This window comes from Anthonomus grandis, chromosome 14, assembly GCF_022605725.1.
Source record: "Anthonomus grandis grandis chromosome 14, icAntGran1.3, whole genome shotgun sequence".
Taxonomy (NCBI): domain Eukaryota; kingdom Metazoa; phylum Arthropoda; class Insecta; order Coleoptera; family Curculionidae; genus Anthonomus; species Anthonomus grandis.
Window position 1 is genome coordinate 6,788,003 of NC_065559.1, and position 13,374 is coordinate 6,801,376.

At 34.8% G+C, this 13,374-nt stretch overlaps 1 protein-coding gene and 1 long non-coding RNA gene across 2 annotated transcripts; one reads left to right on the forward strand and one right to left on the reverse strand.

Moving 5' to 3' along the window:
* Nucleotides 1-7,314: 7,314 nt before the first annotated feature.
* LOC126744751 (uncharacterized) lies at nt 7,315-8,440 on the reverse strand. The gene is made up of 3 exons (XR_007663305.1): nt 8,200-8,440; nt 7,820-8,015; nt 7,315-7,759 (listed from the first exon to the last, which is right to left on the reverse strand). It is a non-coding gene; the product is annotated as an uncharacterized LOC126744751 (long non-coding RNA).
* A 1,581-nt stretch (nt 8,441-10,021) lies between these two features.
* On the forward strand, nt 10,022-12,300 carry LOC126744760 (uncharacterized). The gene is made up of 4 exons (XM_050452315.1): nt 10,022-10,224; nt 10,410-10,569; nt 10,660-10,945; nt 12,115-12,300. Exons 1-4 carry the CDS (start codon nt 10,095-10,097, stop codon nt 12,298-12,300), a joined length of 762 nt encoding a protein of 253 aa, XP_050308272.1. The 5' UTR covers nt 10,022-10,094.
* Nucleotides 12,301-13,374: the final 1,074 nt, after the last annotated feature.

Below are 13,374 nucleotides of genomic sequence, written 5' to 3' on the forward strand. Positions count from 1 at the left end.
CAGGACATCCATAAGCCTAAAATATTCACGGGGATCTGATTTTGACGATTTTGCTTCCGAACATAATATTCATAACAAAGATACAAAATCTGCAAATAACCCAGCGAAAAAAATGTGAAATATCATAAATAAAACCAGAAATGTTGAAACCCATGACTTAATTCCCGCAGTTTTAACGAAATTCTCAGCTGCTATATTGCTGCACCAAATTTTCATTGCTCATTCAGAATATTGGACTTATTTGAACAGTTAAAATACTGTGCAGTGCTTTTTTGTAATCTAAGTAAAGCATTTGATTATGTGAATCTTGATCAGTAAACTTAAAAACTAGAATTTTAATCGTGTTGCTGCTTGTCTTTTAAAATCTTATTTAGAATATAGGTCACAGGTAGTAAAAATAGGACACAGCACCTCTCGCGAAAGGGAAGTGCGGAAAGGATTTTTTCTGACCTATATTATTCAGCAATGATCTCCCTTCTCTAACGTAGAAGCTGCTTTTACTTTATTTTCAGACGATATTATCCTTTAATGAAGCACTCTTGGTTCTAGAGGATACACAGTCAGGTACCACGGCTTGGTTTGATGCAAATCAACTGCTGCTTAATCAGGATAAAACGCAAAGGTTGGTCTTCTCTTTACATGATCTGTGCACCAACTAATGAGGCAACTGACTCTGTTGACCCACTGCTTAAATAGGATATTCGGATAGATTATGTAGCTAAAAACTTGATTATAGCATTTATGCACTGACACGTTAAACTTTCCGTGTGCTTGTTGGTGTTAGAAACACCCTTCTCCATGTCCATTCCATTCTATAATATTTATAAATATGGAGAAACGAGGCGAATACTTCTCTCATCTTTGGGCCACAAAGGAGGGCTATTTGAGTAATAGGGGAATTGAACTATAGGGCTGACTTTAAACAGACTTTACGGATTTAAGAATAATGATACTACCCTCTTAGAACATCTTTGACTACCTTATTTTAAAAAAAGCCATATTTGCAACGCATAATGATGTTCACAACCATGATACCAGAAATAAAAACAACCTAATTCCAACATATTGCCGGCTCTTTGAAGTGTCAGAGTGCTTCCGAATATCAGGGTGTGACATTTTTTAATCATCTGCAGGAAGGTATCAGAGATATGCCTCTAGGCAAATTTCAGAATAATATTAAAGGCATTTCAGTCTTAATCTTTAAGAATTTCCAAAGTCCTTTATGCCAATCTGCAATCATCTTACGTTGTGAACCAAAGACACGATCATTGCACAATGTCAAAATTGCTTATAATGAGGGTGAGCAAAACATGGATACTAGGCCAGTCGTAACACCTCATGGAAAACATTTGATTCCTAAGTTGATTCTTAATTAAAATGAAAGTAAAATCCTGTTTTAACATTTTACATATAGACCCTTTACCTCTTCGTTACGCCACTGGATAAAAGCCATGATCGATTAATTAATGAATATTAAAATTTAAGTTCACAAAAGTAGACACAAACATTTGAATTCGATTGGTGTTTTTCTACTCGATAACACGCCAATTAGGATAATTATTCAGAAGTGAGTTTAGATACTAATGAAAGTAATGATAGAAGACAGTCATTATGCCGTTTAACTCAGAAAAATGTTCAAAAGATAGCGATACGTATTTTAATTTGTTGCGGAATTATCATAGTTGGTATGGGATTTTACCGTGCAAGAACTTTCAGAAACAAAGTTTTTACAAAATTTTAGCTCTGTTTGAATTGATTATTATAACCGTTTCTACAGGTGCAGGAGTTGCACAAAGAATAGACTACATTTTGAGGCACAGAAGCTTTAACAGGCACATCTTTATTATTTGGGAATGTGCGATTGCTTCTCTAGGCTATTTGGGGATATTTTTTATCATTTTAACTGCTGTAGTTAAACAGAACAAATGGCAAACATTGTTTAGCAAAATAACTAGGCACAAGGCGTTATTATCTGAAAGAGAACCGAAAACTCTTTGGCCAATACTGCAATTTATAGTAAGAAGCTTCTGTATTAACTTGGCATGTACAGCAGAGTTTCTTTTTTGGATAGACGCTGATCCAGCATGGTTTCTTATATACCGAAATATGTTATTCTTTTACAGTTCTACAACGTCATTTTTATTTGGAGATTTTGTCGATATTTTTACTTTACAGTGGCAAAAGTTGCAAGCTCAGTTAACAAGTCTGAAAACTTCCCACTTGAGGTCTGATGAACAGATTCGACAATGTCGCAGTTTTCTGTTGGAAATGCAAATTTCTCTTAAGTTGTTTCACGAGTTATTTGGGAGCATTATGCTCTTCGTTTATGGATATTATTGGAGTCGAACAGCGTTGCAGGCGTCAGAAATTTTCCAAAATGTGCTCACTCATACGTATTTTGACCATATTATTGATTGGCATCACTTAATTTGTTTTCCTTTTAACGTCGCTAAGCAAGTATGATTTAAAAAAAAATTATATAATAAAAATTTGGAATAATTTTTATTTTATTTGTAGTTTATCCCGTATTGTGTTGCATGTAAATGTGCCAGATCACTGAAACATTTTAATATGCTTTCAACAACTTGTTTGGATTTAATGGGTAGTGAACGTCCATTGTCTGAAAAACAACTAGAACTACAAGATCTGGTGATGCAAATTAAGGATGGAGACTTTAAATTTCGAATATTTCGTGCATTGGAGATAAATAAGGCGTTTATTTGTTTACATATTGGAGCGGTGACGAGTTATTTTTTTGTCACCATACAATTTTTTAATTTTAATGATAATTTAAAAAATAATTTTTCATCTTCAAGCTTTAATTGTTTTTGTAATAAAACCACATCTTAATATAAAAGTTGTGATTCTGTATCTGCGATTCCAGCTCATTCAGCTGTCACAAAACAAAATGCAATTATGTAAATAAAAAATATAATTTAAAACAATCAATACAATCATTATGACAGATTAATAAAAAAGTCAATAAAGATTTCAAAACAGATGATTCCTCTATGCTTTAATTATCATGAGAAATAAAGAGTTTTTCCAAATAATATAGTCCTAAATCAACAACTCAACTAATCCAGAACTCCAAAGAGCTTTTCAATGTAGGACCTAATGTCGCAAGTATGTCCAAGGTTATTAAGAGAATATTAAGTGTGCAAATATTTGAAGTCATAAGTTTTAACAGCTTTTCCGAAGATGCCATAATGCTTTTAACAGGGTAATTCAGAAGATTTCAAGATCCCTTGCTTTTAATATTTATCCAAGTAACCTTATAACATATTCTAGTCAACTGATTTATTTATACCATATTTATTTACTACCAATTATGTTCTTTTTAAATATCGCGCCAATATTCCGAACTGAACTTGGACTGACCTGTCAACTGGCCTCGTAGCGGCTCATTATATACCCGTCTGACCATCGGTCCGGAAGATTCGCTAAACTGTCACGTTTCCGGTTATTCATCATTCCGGAATGACGTAGAACAGCTGGTATTCGGGCGTTGCTAATACCGTTACAATACTGAAAGAATCACCAATATTCTGGCAACACACAAATTTGTTATCAAAATAGCACGTCAATTTGTTACTGTAAATATGTTTTTTAGTGTCTGCTTATCAAAAGTAATTGGATCCAAACCTAGTAGGTTTTCTGAAAAAACTGCGTGTGATAATATTTAAATTTTGTTATTAATTAACGTTTTTTTTGGGACCTATCCTACTAAGGATCCAAGTCATCCTGAAGTAGTTGAATCCTGATCTAAAATACCTTTAATTGTTTTCCAATAATTGGGATCACCAGCAAATTGCTCAGACCAGCTATACAAGAAACATGTAACTACATATTTTACAAAAATATTAAAGAACTTTAGATGTGACCATAATTAAAATTATTGACCAAAATTTAAAAAAATAACAGCCTATTTTAATTCGACCAGTGAAAGAGCTTTTCCACCAAGAAACGCAATATGGTCACAAGTCGTAGAAAAATCTGTGCAGATCAATCTAGTCCCCGTCGATAATTTTTTTGTGGTTTTTTTTGGAGAAATTTGCTTTTGATATATCAGACTACTACACATTCAAGAAATCTTTATGTGTATTCTGAAATTGCAGATTGAGTACAGATACTGCAATAGTCAATGTCTATCTTCAAGCGAATGAAGGATTTAAAAACTGAGACAATGTAGCTCTGATTTGGTCTGGGTTCTAATCGGCGTAAGGCTAAACGCACCGCAGCACACAAGAGGTAATTTAATGGACCTAAACGAAGAGATCGCAAGATATTCCTGTTAATAAGCATGGTGAATTGTGAGTCAGTGCCCAGACAAAGGGGCTGTTATACACATAAGATCTTTCAATAAACCGACTATAGGTTCGGAAACTACTGACCGTTTCGCAGATCGCAGTCTAGCGAGGGAGTCCCCTTCCTCGTTTCCAGCTGTTGAACCTAAATCCTACGGATCTAGGCTTGATGTCGATTAGCTCCAAGGCAATGATGCTTCTGATTGTCAGATTAGAATCACAGCTTTATTCCACTCTTCTTAGGTAGGCTTCTACTTTTTGTCGGCCGCCTCCCTTACCATTCTTTCTTCTGAGTGTTTGTGTTTGTACCATTTTCCTCTTCTCTCCATTAGCCCATTATAAGATATGAAGGCAACATGCTTAGGGATGAATAGCATGGTCGCAAGCGTTTCCTCTGGAATACTGTGCGACCTTTCAAAATACCTTAAGTCTTAACCAAGTCTACGACTCTGCTGGGGTGTTTCACGCCATTCCTTGCTCTCCCATTTCTGAACCTTCTTCTGAAGGGCACGCAACTCTCTTCTATTACCGAGGGCTATCTTTACAGTGAGTCCGGTATCACATCGTACAAATATATAGTCTCCAGGCTGTAGTATTTGATGTGTTAAAATGCGGATAGAATATTTTAAAATGCAGATACTGCAAAACAGTCGTATCAATTTTCTCAAACAGCAGAGCTAAGCTCCTGTCCTAGAGTCTATAAAGGGTCTAAAGCAACTGGTGAATAGCTGCACGGTTCAGCTTGTCTGGGTATCTGGTCACTTAGGCAATGCTGGACTTAATTCTCCCACTATATTGGGATCCTCAAAAATGCAAGTAGACCCTAAACCTATAATCGGCATAGCCAAATGCGTAGTTCCTGCATGAATGGAGATTCTGATGAATAGACAGACCCTCGGATATAGACGGATCTTGATGGACGAAGGGTCCATTAAGAGAGCCATGTGCCTAACAGCCATCTTCGCTGCCCACTAACACAATTCTTTTACTCATAGACAATTGGACTCTGCTAGGACTATTTATAGGCTCGTTCGCAAACTAAACAATGTCCTTCAACATCACATTTTTAATACTTCTGTGCACTTGTGATATAATTACTAATGAATATTCATAATTTCTTGTCATCAATACAATAAGGCACAAATTTGCCTTGTCTTGAGCGCTCATAGTAGCTTGATAACCATTAAACATAGACCTGGCTAGGCTATTCGTATGTTGGGTCAGCTTAGTAAGAAAAACAGGTGTTTTTTTACATTCTACCCAATTAATAGAATATAAATAAATATTTAAATCCAAATAATGCACTAATTAAGTCATAGTAAAACTCGTATTCAGAAGAGAGTGACTGGCTTTAGGTACAACACAATATCTAGGATTAGAAACAACTACATCGTAACAATAGTGGCAACCCCGCGATACCAGCTATTACCAGCACGACATCACTGGGGACGCGTGGAAGATCGGCGAACCTTCCGAAACTATGGTCTGCTGAGTATATAGGGAGCCGCGTCACCGCTGGGAGGCCAGTTGACAGTTCAGTTCAAGTTATTGTTGAAATATTGGCGCGACTTTTAAACTCGACATGAATATGTGATCGTATTTAGTAGTCTCAGGGTCGAAATAAATCAGTTGACTATTTTTGTGCATTGAGTGTTTTAGTTCACACCTAACGAACGGGTAAAAACGCTACAATCTCTACAAAAAAATGCAATAAATAAATTGTGCCTCAATTTAATTCTAGTAAAGCTGATTAATACGATTAATCTAATTAATAACTAAAATAATAACATTAAATGAATGACATTGGCATGCATAAATTATACCTCATCCATTCCATTTGTTTACGAAGTAATATTTACTTGACTCAATACCATTAATTTATTTTAATTAACTTCTTTTCCATGCATACAGTTTTGGTCATATTAAATGATTAGTAGAGTAAATATGACGCCGTATTCGGTACAAACCTCAAAAGGCACTTATAAATATTTAAAAGTCGTAATATTTTATCATGCCTTCTTTGGAATATTACCCTTTATACATCTTAAAGAGCGACCAGTTTATAATTTGAAATATTTACATTTATTTGGAATTATTCAGCTATGTCTGATGATTACGTGCGCCACAAAAGGGATTTATTGCCGCTTTCACTATTTTTCATTTAAACAAAGTGGTGTCATATTCATCATCTGGGAATGTGTGTTGGGACTTATAGGCCTTTTAGGAATTTGCTGTATAATACTAACATCGATGCTCAAGAAAAATAAGTGGGAGAAGTTGTTTCGACAATTTTTTACTTTGCAACAATTATTGCCATCATTATTTGATGACAATTGGACAAAATCGTTGATATGGTTTTTTATTGGAAATATAATAACTTATTTGGCTATAGCAGTAGAATTTTGGTACTGGGTAAGAGTGGACCCTGGATGGTTCCTAATTTATCGTGATATTATATTTTTTTACAATACTACTATTATGCTACTGTTTAAATATTGCTTTGACATGATAATTTTACAAGGAAAAAAGATACGTGATGAACTGGAGCTGCTTAAGAGGACTCATTTAAAAACAACAAAGAGAATTAGACGATGCAGAATATTTCTTTTGGAAATCCGATTCACTTTGAATATTTTTCATAATTTATTTGGTACTTCTATGTTGTTCGTTTATGGATACTATTGGGGTCGCTCAGTGATCTTAGCTATCGTAACTTTCGAAAATGCTGTGACAAATTCCTATTTTGATGAATCAACTGTATGGCAAGACTGGCGCTATTATATGGCGTTTTGTTACAATCTTTTGAAACAGGTATAATATCAGTAAATTTATATAATAATTTGCTTGGCAAGTCTTTAGGTTTATTTTAAATCTAAATATTTCAAAAACTACTGATAAAACATTGTTTCTAAGTTGTGGAAAAATTCATCCTTAATATACTAAATACTAAACGAAAACATTTTTCTTTAAAATACCGTTATGAACTCTTAAAAAATTGGTCATATTAGGCATGGTTTGATAGAGAGCGATTAATGAGTCTCTGTTTAACTCGAAGCACTTAGTGTCTATTATGTTCGTTCCGATAATCACCTGATCCTCAATTTTAATGTCGAAAGTTGCTCTTCCAATAGTAAACGTGACGTTTGTTTCACTATGGACAGTTACTCGATTCCCGTCCCTGTTCGTGGACGCCATTTTGATTTCCGAACCTTAGCTGCAGATTTTACTATGTCACATTCTCTTGCAACTTCACCTCAAGGTTGGTGGATTTTCCAGCAAATTTTTCAAACCTTGCAACAATTGACTGATACCGCTTGCATGAAAAAAATCAATGTTGACTGGGTCTTCGTCTTCCTCAAATAATGCGTTATTACATTTATTAGAACCACGTAAGTCCTGAAGAACATCAATTAGGCCTTGGCTCATTGTTTGTTGGACTTCTTCGGTATTTTCTGGAAAAGCCCTGTAGCTCTTAAATCCGATTTAAGATTGTTGCTCACATTTTCACTCACAGCATTCCATAGTACGGTTAACAATGTAGGAAAATATTCTTTAGGAATTGAGGCGCTGGACTTCTCTGCAAAGTTTCACTTCTCCATTTGTCCAAGATTTCGGCCATTTTTATTCATCGAAGACTGCAACATCTAGTAGATGCATGCTATTTGGGGGTATAGATGTAAATGTTGTTCTGCTCGAATGCTTGAATTACTAAAAGAGAGTAATAACAGGCTAAGTTATGTTCGATTATGACTTTCTTCTCAGGACATCTAAAGGATATCTAAATATTTAATAGAATTATATTAAACCAACCACTAGATGTATTTGCATAAACCCTTCCAATAGGTGTACAAATTTCTAGCTTTTTAAACAACCATATGCGGCAAAAGTTTACCTGCCATAATGCTAACCGATGCTTTCGAATGTTCCTGGACTCGTTTTCACCTTCGAAGAACGTTGGTCTCATCATAGGGAAAGACCGGTGTAGGATCTGCATCCATTAAAAGGTCTTTAGTGTTCCCAAAGAACTTATTATCACCATTTGCCCCTACCGCTGCACATGGCCGTTTGATATTCACGGCTAAACGAACACTAAGGTTGATTCTGGTAAGAAAGTGTTTTAGAAAATCACTACCTGAAACATTATCTTTGAATTCATTTATAGCACGACCGTTTTTTTCCAAATATTTATGCAACACTTGCCGTATATCCAGTGTAAACACAGTTGAGTGACCAGGGCGCCGTTCGTAGGTTCAACTTTATTTGAAGGGTTGCCCGTGAAAATTTGAATTTTTTGCTTGCCTTTACTAGGTTTGTTATCACTGCAAATTTCTTACATGTTTGAAACTGTTTCCAAACCATTGATCTGAGACCATCTGTGCGAACATCAAATGCGGCTTAAGTAAAATGAGTCCATATTAAAAAAAGAAGAGCAAGAAAAATATCCTCACTTTGTTAGGCCAGTGAAAAACGGGAAAATAAATAAAACATAAAATTACAATACAACCTTAAAATAGGTGTATATTTATAAAATTATGTATTTATTTGTTACTTTAAGGCTTACTCTAAAATAGTCGAGAAAATCTATTCCATTAAATTAGGACACAGTTTCATCAAAATAGTTTTGATTTTTGCACCTTATCCCTTCTTTAAGTAAATCTTCAATAAAATCTGTGTCGGAATCAACAAAATTCTGATAATTCAGATTCAGCCGGCGATTCAAATTCACTCATTTTCTTAATGTGTATTTTTAGACTAATACAACAATTTCAAAACGAATATCAGGGATTATACCAATCGACGAAACACAAATACCAATTTAGAGCTTATGTTCATATTCCGAAGATCGGTGTTGACTGGCTACACCATATATAATTTTTTTTTACTTAAACTCTTAGAGAGAAAAATGAAAACTCCAAGTCTCAGTCTCAAAATGTATTTTTTTTTTTTTTTTATTATTCAGGTGACATGTTTCGCTAATGAAGCAGTTTTAATAGCAGTACTGACAAATATAATTTAAAGTTTCTCAAATTTAAATTTTATTTGTCAGTACTTAGCAGGTCACCTAGCTATAAGGTAATTTTATCTAATTTTTAATATTTGATTTTGTTTTAGTGTAAGGTTTTATTGTAGTTACGTGTGTTTTTCTGTTTATTATAGGTCTGATGATGCTTCATTAGCGAAACATGTCACCTGAATAATAAAAAAAAAAAAAAAAAAAAAAAAAAAAAAAATACATTTTGAGACTGAGACTTGGAGTTTTCATTTTTCTCTCTAGTTACATAAGTCTCTTTGAGATAATGGACGAGTTCTTTCAAATTAAACTCTTAGGTTTATAAGTATATGGGCTACACGATTACTCGGACACTTTGCTTGAAATAAATCCGAAAACAAGTCTCACTATCAGATGACAATCAGAAATTTGTGTAAGAACATAAAACTTTTGATGTGAAACCGATCAGAAGTTTCTGTGCAAACGCATTTTACTCTGTTGTGCATGTTTATTTGTCAAAAACTTGTTTCTTACTGCTGTGAGGACGAACCTACGAACTATCATCACGTCACGTGAGCTCACGTGTTGTTACGTGAGCTCATGGCAGGCGCGAAATTTCTGCAGTCAATTTTTGCATGTTTAATAATAGGTTAAAGACAGACTATTGTCACCTCACGCAGGTCACGACAAGTTATAAGTGATAGAACGGAATCATATCTGTAAATTTACATTTTCGGCACGCATGAGGTCACGTATTTAAAGGTTTGTGGGAGTGTTTTTCGGATAAAGTGTAAAATATGGAAGAAATATTAATTGAAACAGTGAAACAACATGATTGTTTATATAATCACTCATCGCGCGAATATAGGGATCAGCGAGTACGACAGGAATCCTGGGAAGAAATAGGCAGACAATTAAAAATAACACGTAATCTCTTTTTCCATATCTCTGTCGTTAGCTTAGGCATTACAATGGGTCTCAAGTTCTTCCAGATGGCATCACAAACTTCAATGACTATTTCTCGAACTGTGCTAAATCCTAGTCTATAGCTGAAATCCATACTTCTAAATGTACCAAAGAAAGGTGAACAAAGAAGGTGATTTTTATTTTAGCGGATAAAGCCAAACAAATGTGGGACAAACTTAGAAGATGCTTTAACAATGCCAGGAATCGGCGACTTGCAACCAAAAGTGGTCAGGCTACTAAGAATATTACCCCCTGGAAGTTTGAACAACAAATGGCATTTCTTTTGCCTTACCTTGAAGGTCGAAGGTAAAATTCAAATTTCTTATAATAATAATAATACCTTGAGTAAATATGATTCTTTATTATCATACTGACGGCAATTATTCTTTTTTCAAGGATGTGCGGCAATCTGGAGAACGATGTTAATGATGCGGATAATATCCTGGCGCAAAATGATCCCACAATTGACAACGATAATGGAGAATCAGATGTCGAACAATATCAAGAACAAGTCTCGGAACAAATACATATGAATGAAAATACGGACGCGTTACAAAAACTTAAACAAAAAAGACAACAACATAAACAGGTTAGCAAAAAAAATACTGCGGCAGAAGTAGTTCAAATTATGCAGGAGAATAGCAATCTTAGAAAAAGAAAATACGAAGATAGAGAAAAAAGGGTAGAAGCCAAGAAAGAACAAAATAAATATTCGTTGGAAAATATGGACGAGATCGATTTATTTTTTTTTGAGTATGGCAAAAATGACAAAAAAAATATCTAAACCTGAATAAACATTTGTTAAAATACAGGTTAGCAATGCGGTACTTACCCAGAGTCATTCCTACACCTTTAAGTTCTACACAGTCATCGTCTACAGTGCAATCATTTTTTTCACCAGAAAATTATCTGGAACACGATGATGGGCATTTATCAAACTCTAGAAACACAGACTGCTTGGAAACAGGACAAGAGCGACAACCGACGCTTTTAGAAATGACCTCATTTGAGATAAACTATACTATGCTTCAATAAATAATTGTTTCGAAATGATGAAACTGCATTTATTTACTTGAACTCACCTTAAACACACCGCTAATCTCTCTTCAGTACTTATCGCTCTTCGGAATTGGGTATTTTGCTTTTTGATATCTTCTTTAACCAGTCCGTGCAAAAAATCAAATTCTTCTTTGGTAACTCGAAATACATATGATATCGATCTGGGTGCTCATTCAGCTCTTTAACTAATCTGTGATATTCTCCTAATTCTTCCCTCTGTTTATTTATTTCGTGCACCCACTTCCTTTTTATTCCATCAACTATTAAAACTGCAGCCACGTTTTCTAAGTCTTCTTCAAAATCTGAGGAACTGGTTGAGGTCTCACTTTCCATTTTGCAAGACACACAAAAAATATAAACATCAAATTGTATGGTTACAAGTGATATGACATGTTAAATAGTGTGATTATAGGGGTGACAGCATGTGAGGTTTCGTCTAATGTGACAACACATGAGCTCACGTGACGTGACCATAGTCTGTTTCCGCCTTAATGGCGGCCTTTTGTAAATACGGCTTTTGAATACTTGGCGTAGGTACACGTCTCTCTTTCACTTTTTTCTTATTTTGCCCAGGTAACCTCAACCCTGCAACCCAGTTCTTTATCAGTTCCTCTAGGTCCTTTATACACTTAAGTACAAGCTTGGAGCTGATTTTTTTTTGGCCGTAATAGCCCCAAAGGCGGCTTTGCCATCCTAGCGGAATGTGTTGCGGTGTCCACAAATTAGGATTTTCTCTCCGCATTTTAACTCCACCAATACTTTAGATTAAAAAACAGTAGCTTGTTCTCCCAGCGAATAGACCCTGGTCATATACGGGTTCCAGAAGACCTCAGAAGCCCTAACTCTGTCGTTAATTTTGGAGACGTCTGTGTTCCAGATGGCTCCCTGTCTCTGAACACAGGTCTATTAGAGATCTTCCACTCCTCTCTTACTGCTATATGGGTCGTGAAGCCCTTGATTGTTGCAGGTGCCATTTAGTCACTTCCCATCAGAAACAGGGAAAGGTTATAAAATACAAATATTAAAACTAGTCAGTGATCAAAATAACAATAATATAAATCAAATTTTGAGTAAAAGTATCTGGCGTAAAATTCATCCAAGGTTCAAAAAGTTTACCTTTACAATAAATTGTCAATTGCAATAGATGAGATTACTGGACAACGAAAGTATTAAGAGGCTACTGTGATATATGCTTTTATATTCACTCATGTAAAGGCACTTTTAGTAGATATATCAATACAGATTGACAAGTGGCATAATATGTCATTTGTGATATTTGAATATATAAGAGCCGGTATTATAAAATTATTTTGACAGATAACTTGAAGTTAACTTGTGGAAAAACGTCACTTGTCACAGTTAACTTCAAAATCTAGAAGTTAACTTTATCGGGTGAATGGGGTATCAGTTAAAGTTAACTTCATAAAAAATTATTGGTTTTTGGCATATATTCTGTCAATAATTTTGAATATAACCTAACACTAAAAAAGCTTCTATTCCTCGACATATAGATGGCGGTAAAAAATTAAATTATCTACTCGAGACTACCGGACTCTCAAGCATCTGACATGTCAAATAAAATGTCGCCATTTTTCATAGTTCTTTAGCTGGTAGAGGCTTTCTTTAAAAAACACGAAAAATTCATCTTTTGACAGTAGCACATGACCCTAATAACGTCTCAAAGGCGAAGAAGAAGAAATGGAACCTTTATAAAACTGACATTTTATTGCTAAGGGTAACTTGATCGTTAAAGTAGCCATTTTCATGACATAGATCAGTGGTCATTCCAACAGATCTATTATTTCTCTTCCCAACCTCTAAAAGCACACTACATGGCGCAGTCGATAGGATAGCAACTGGTCTGTTTCATAAAAATTCCTGCTCTATATATTTATGGCCAATAACATATAGTACTTGTCAATCTGTATTGACGTATCTACTAAAGGTACTTTTACATAACTGAATAAAAAGTATATATCACAACTACAAAGGCTTTTCAACCAAATTGACAAGACAGAGAAATTCCCAACCACATGACTTATATCTCTTTTT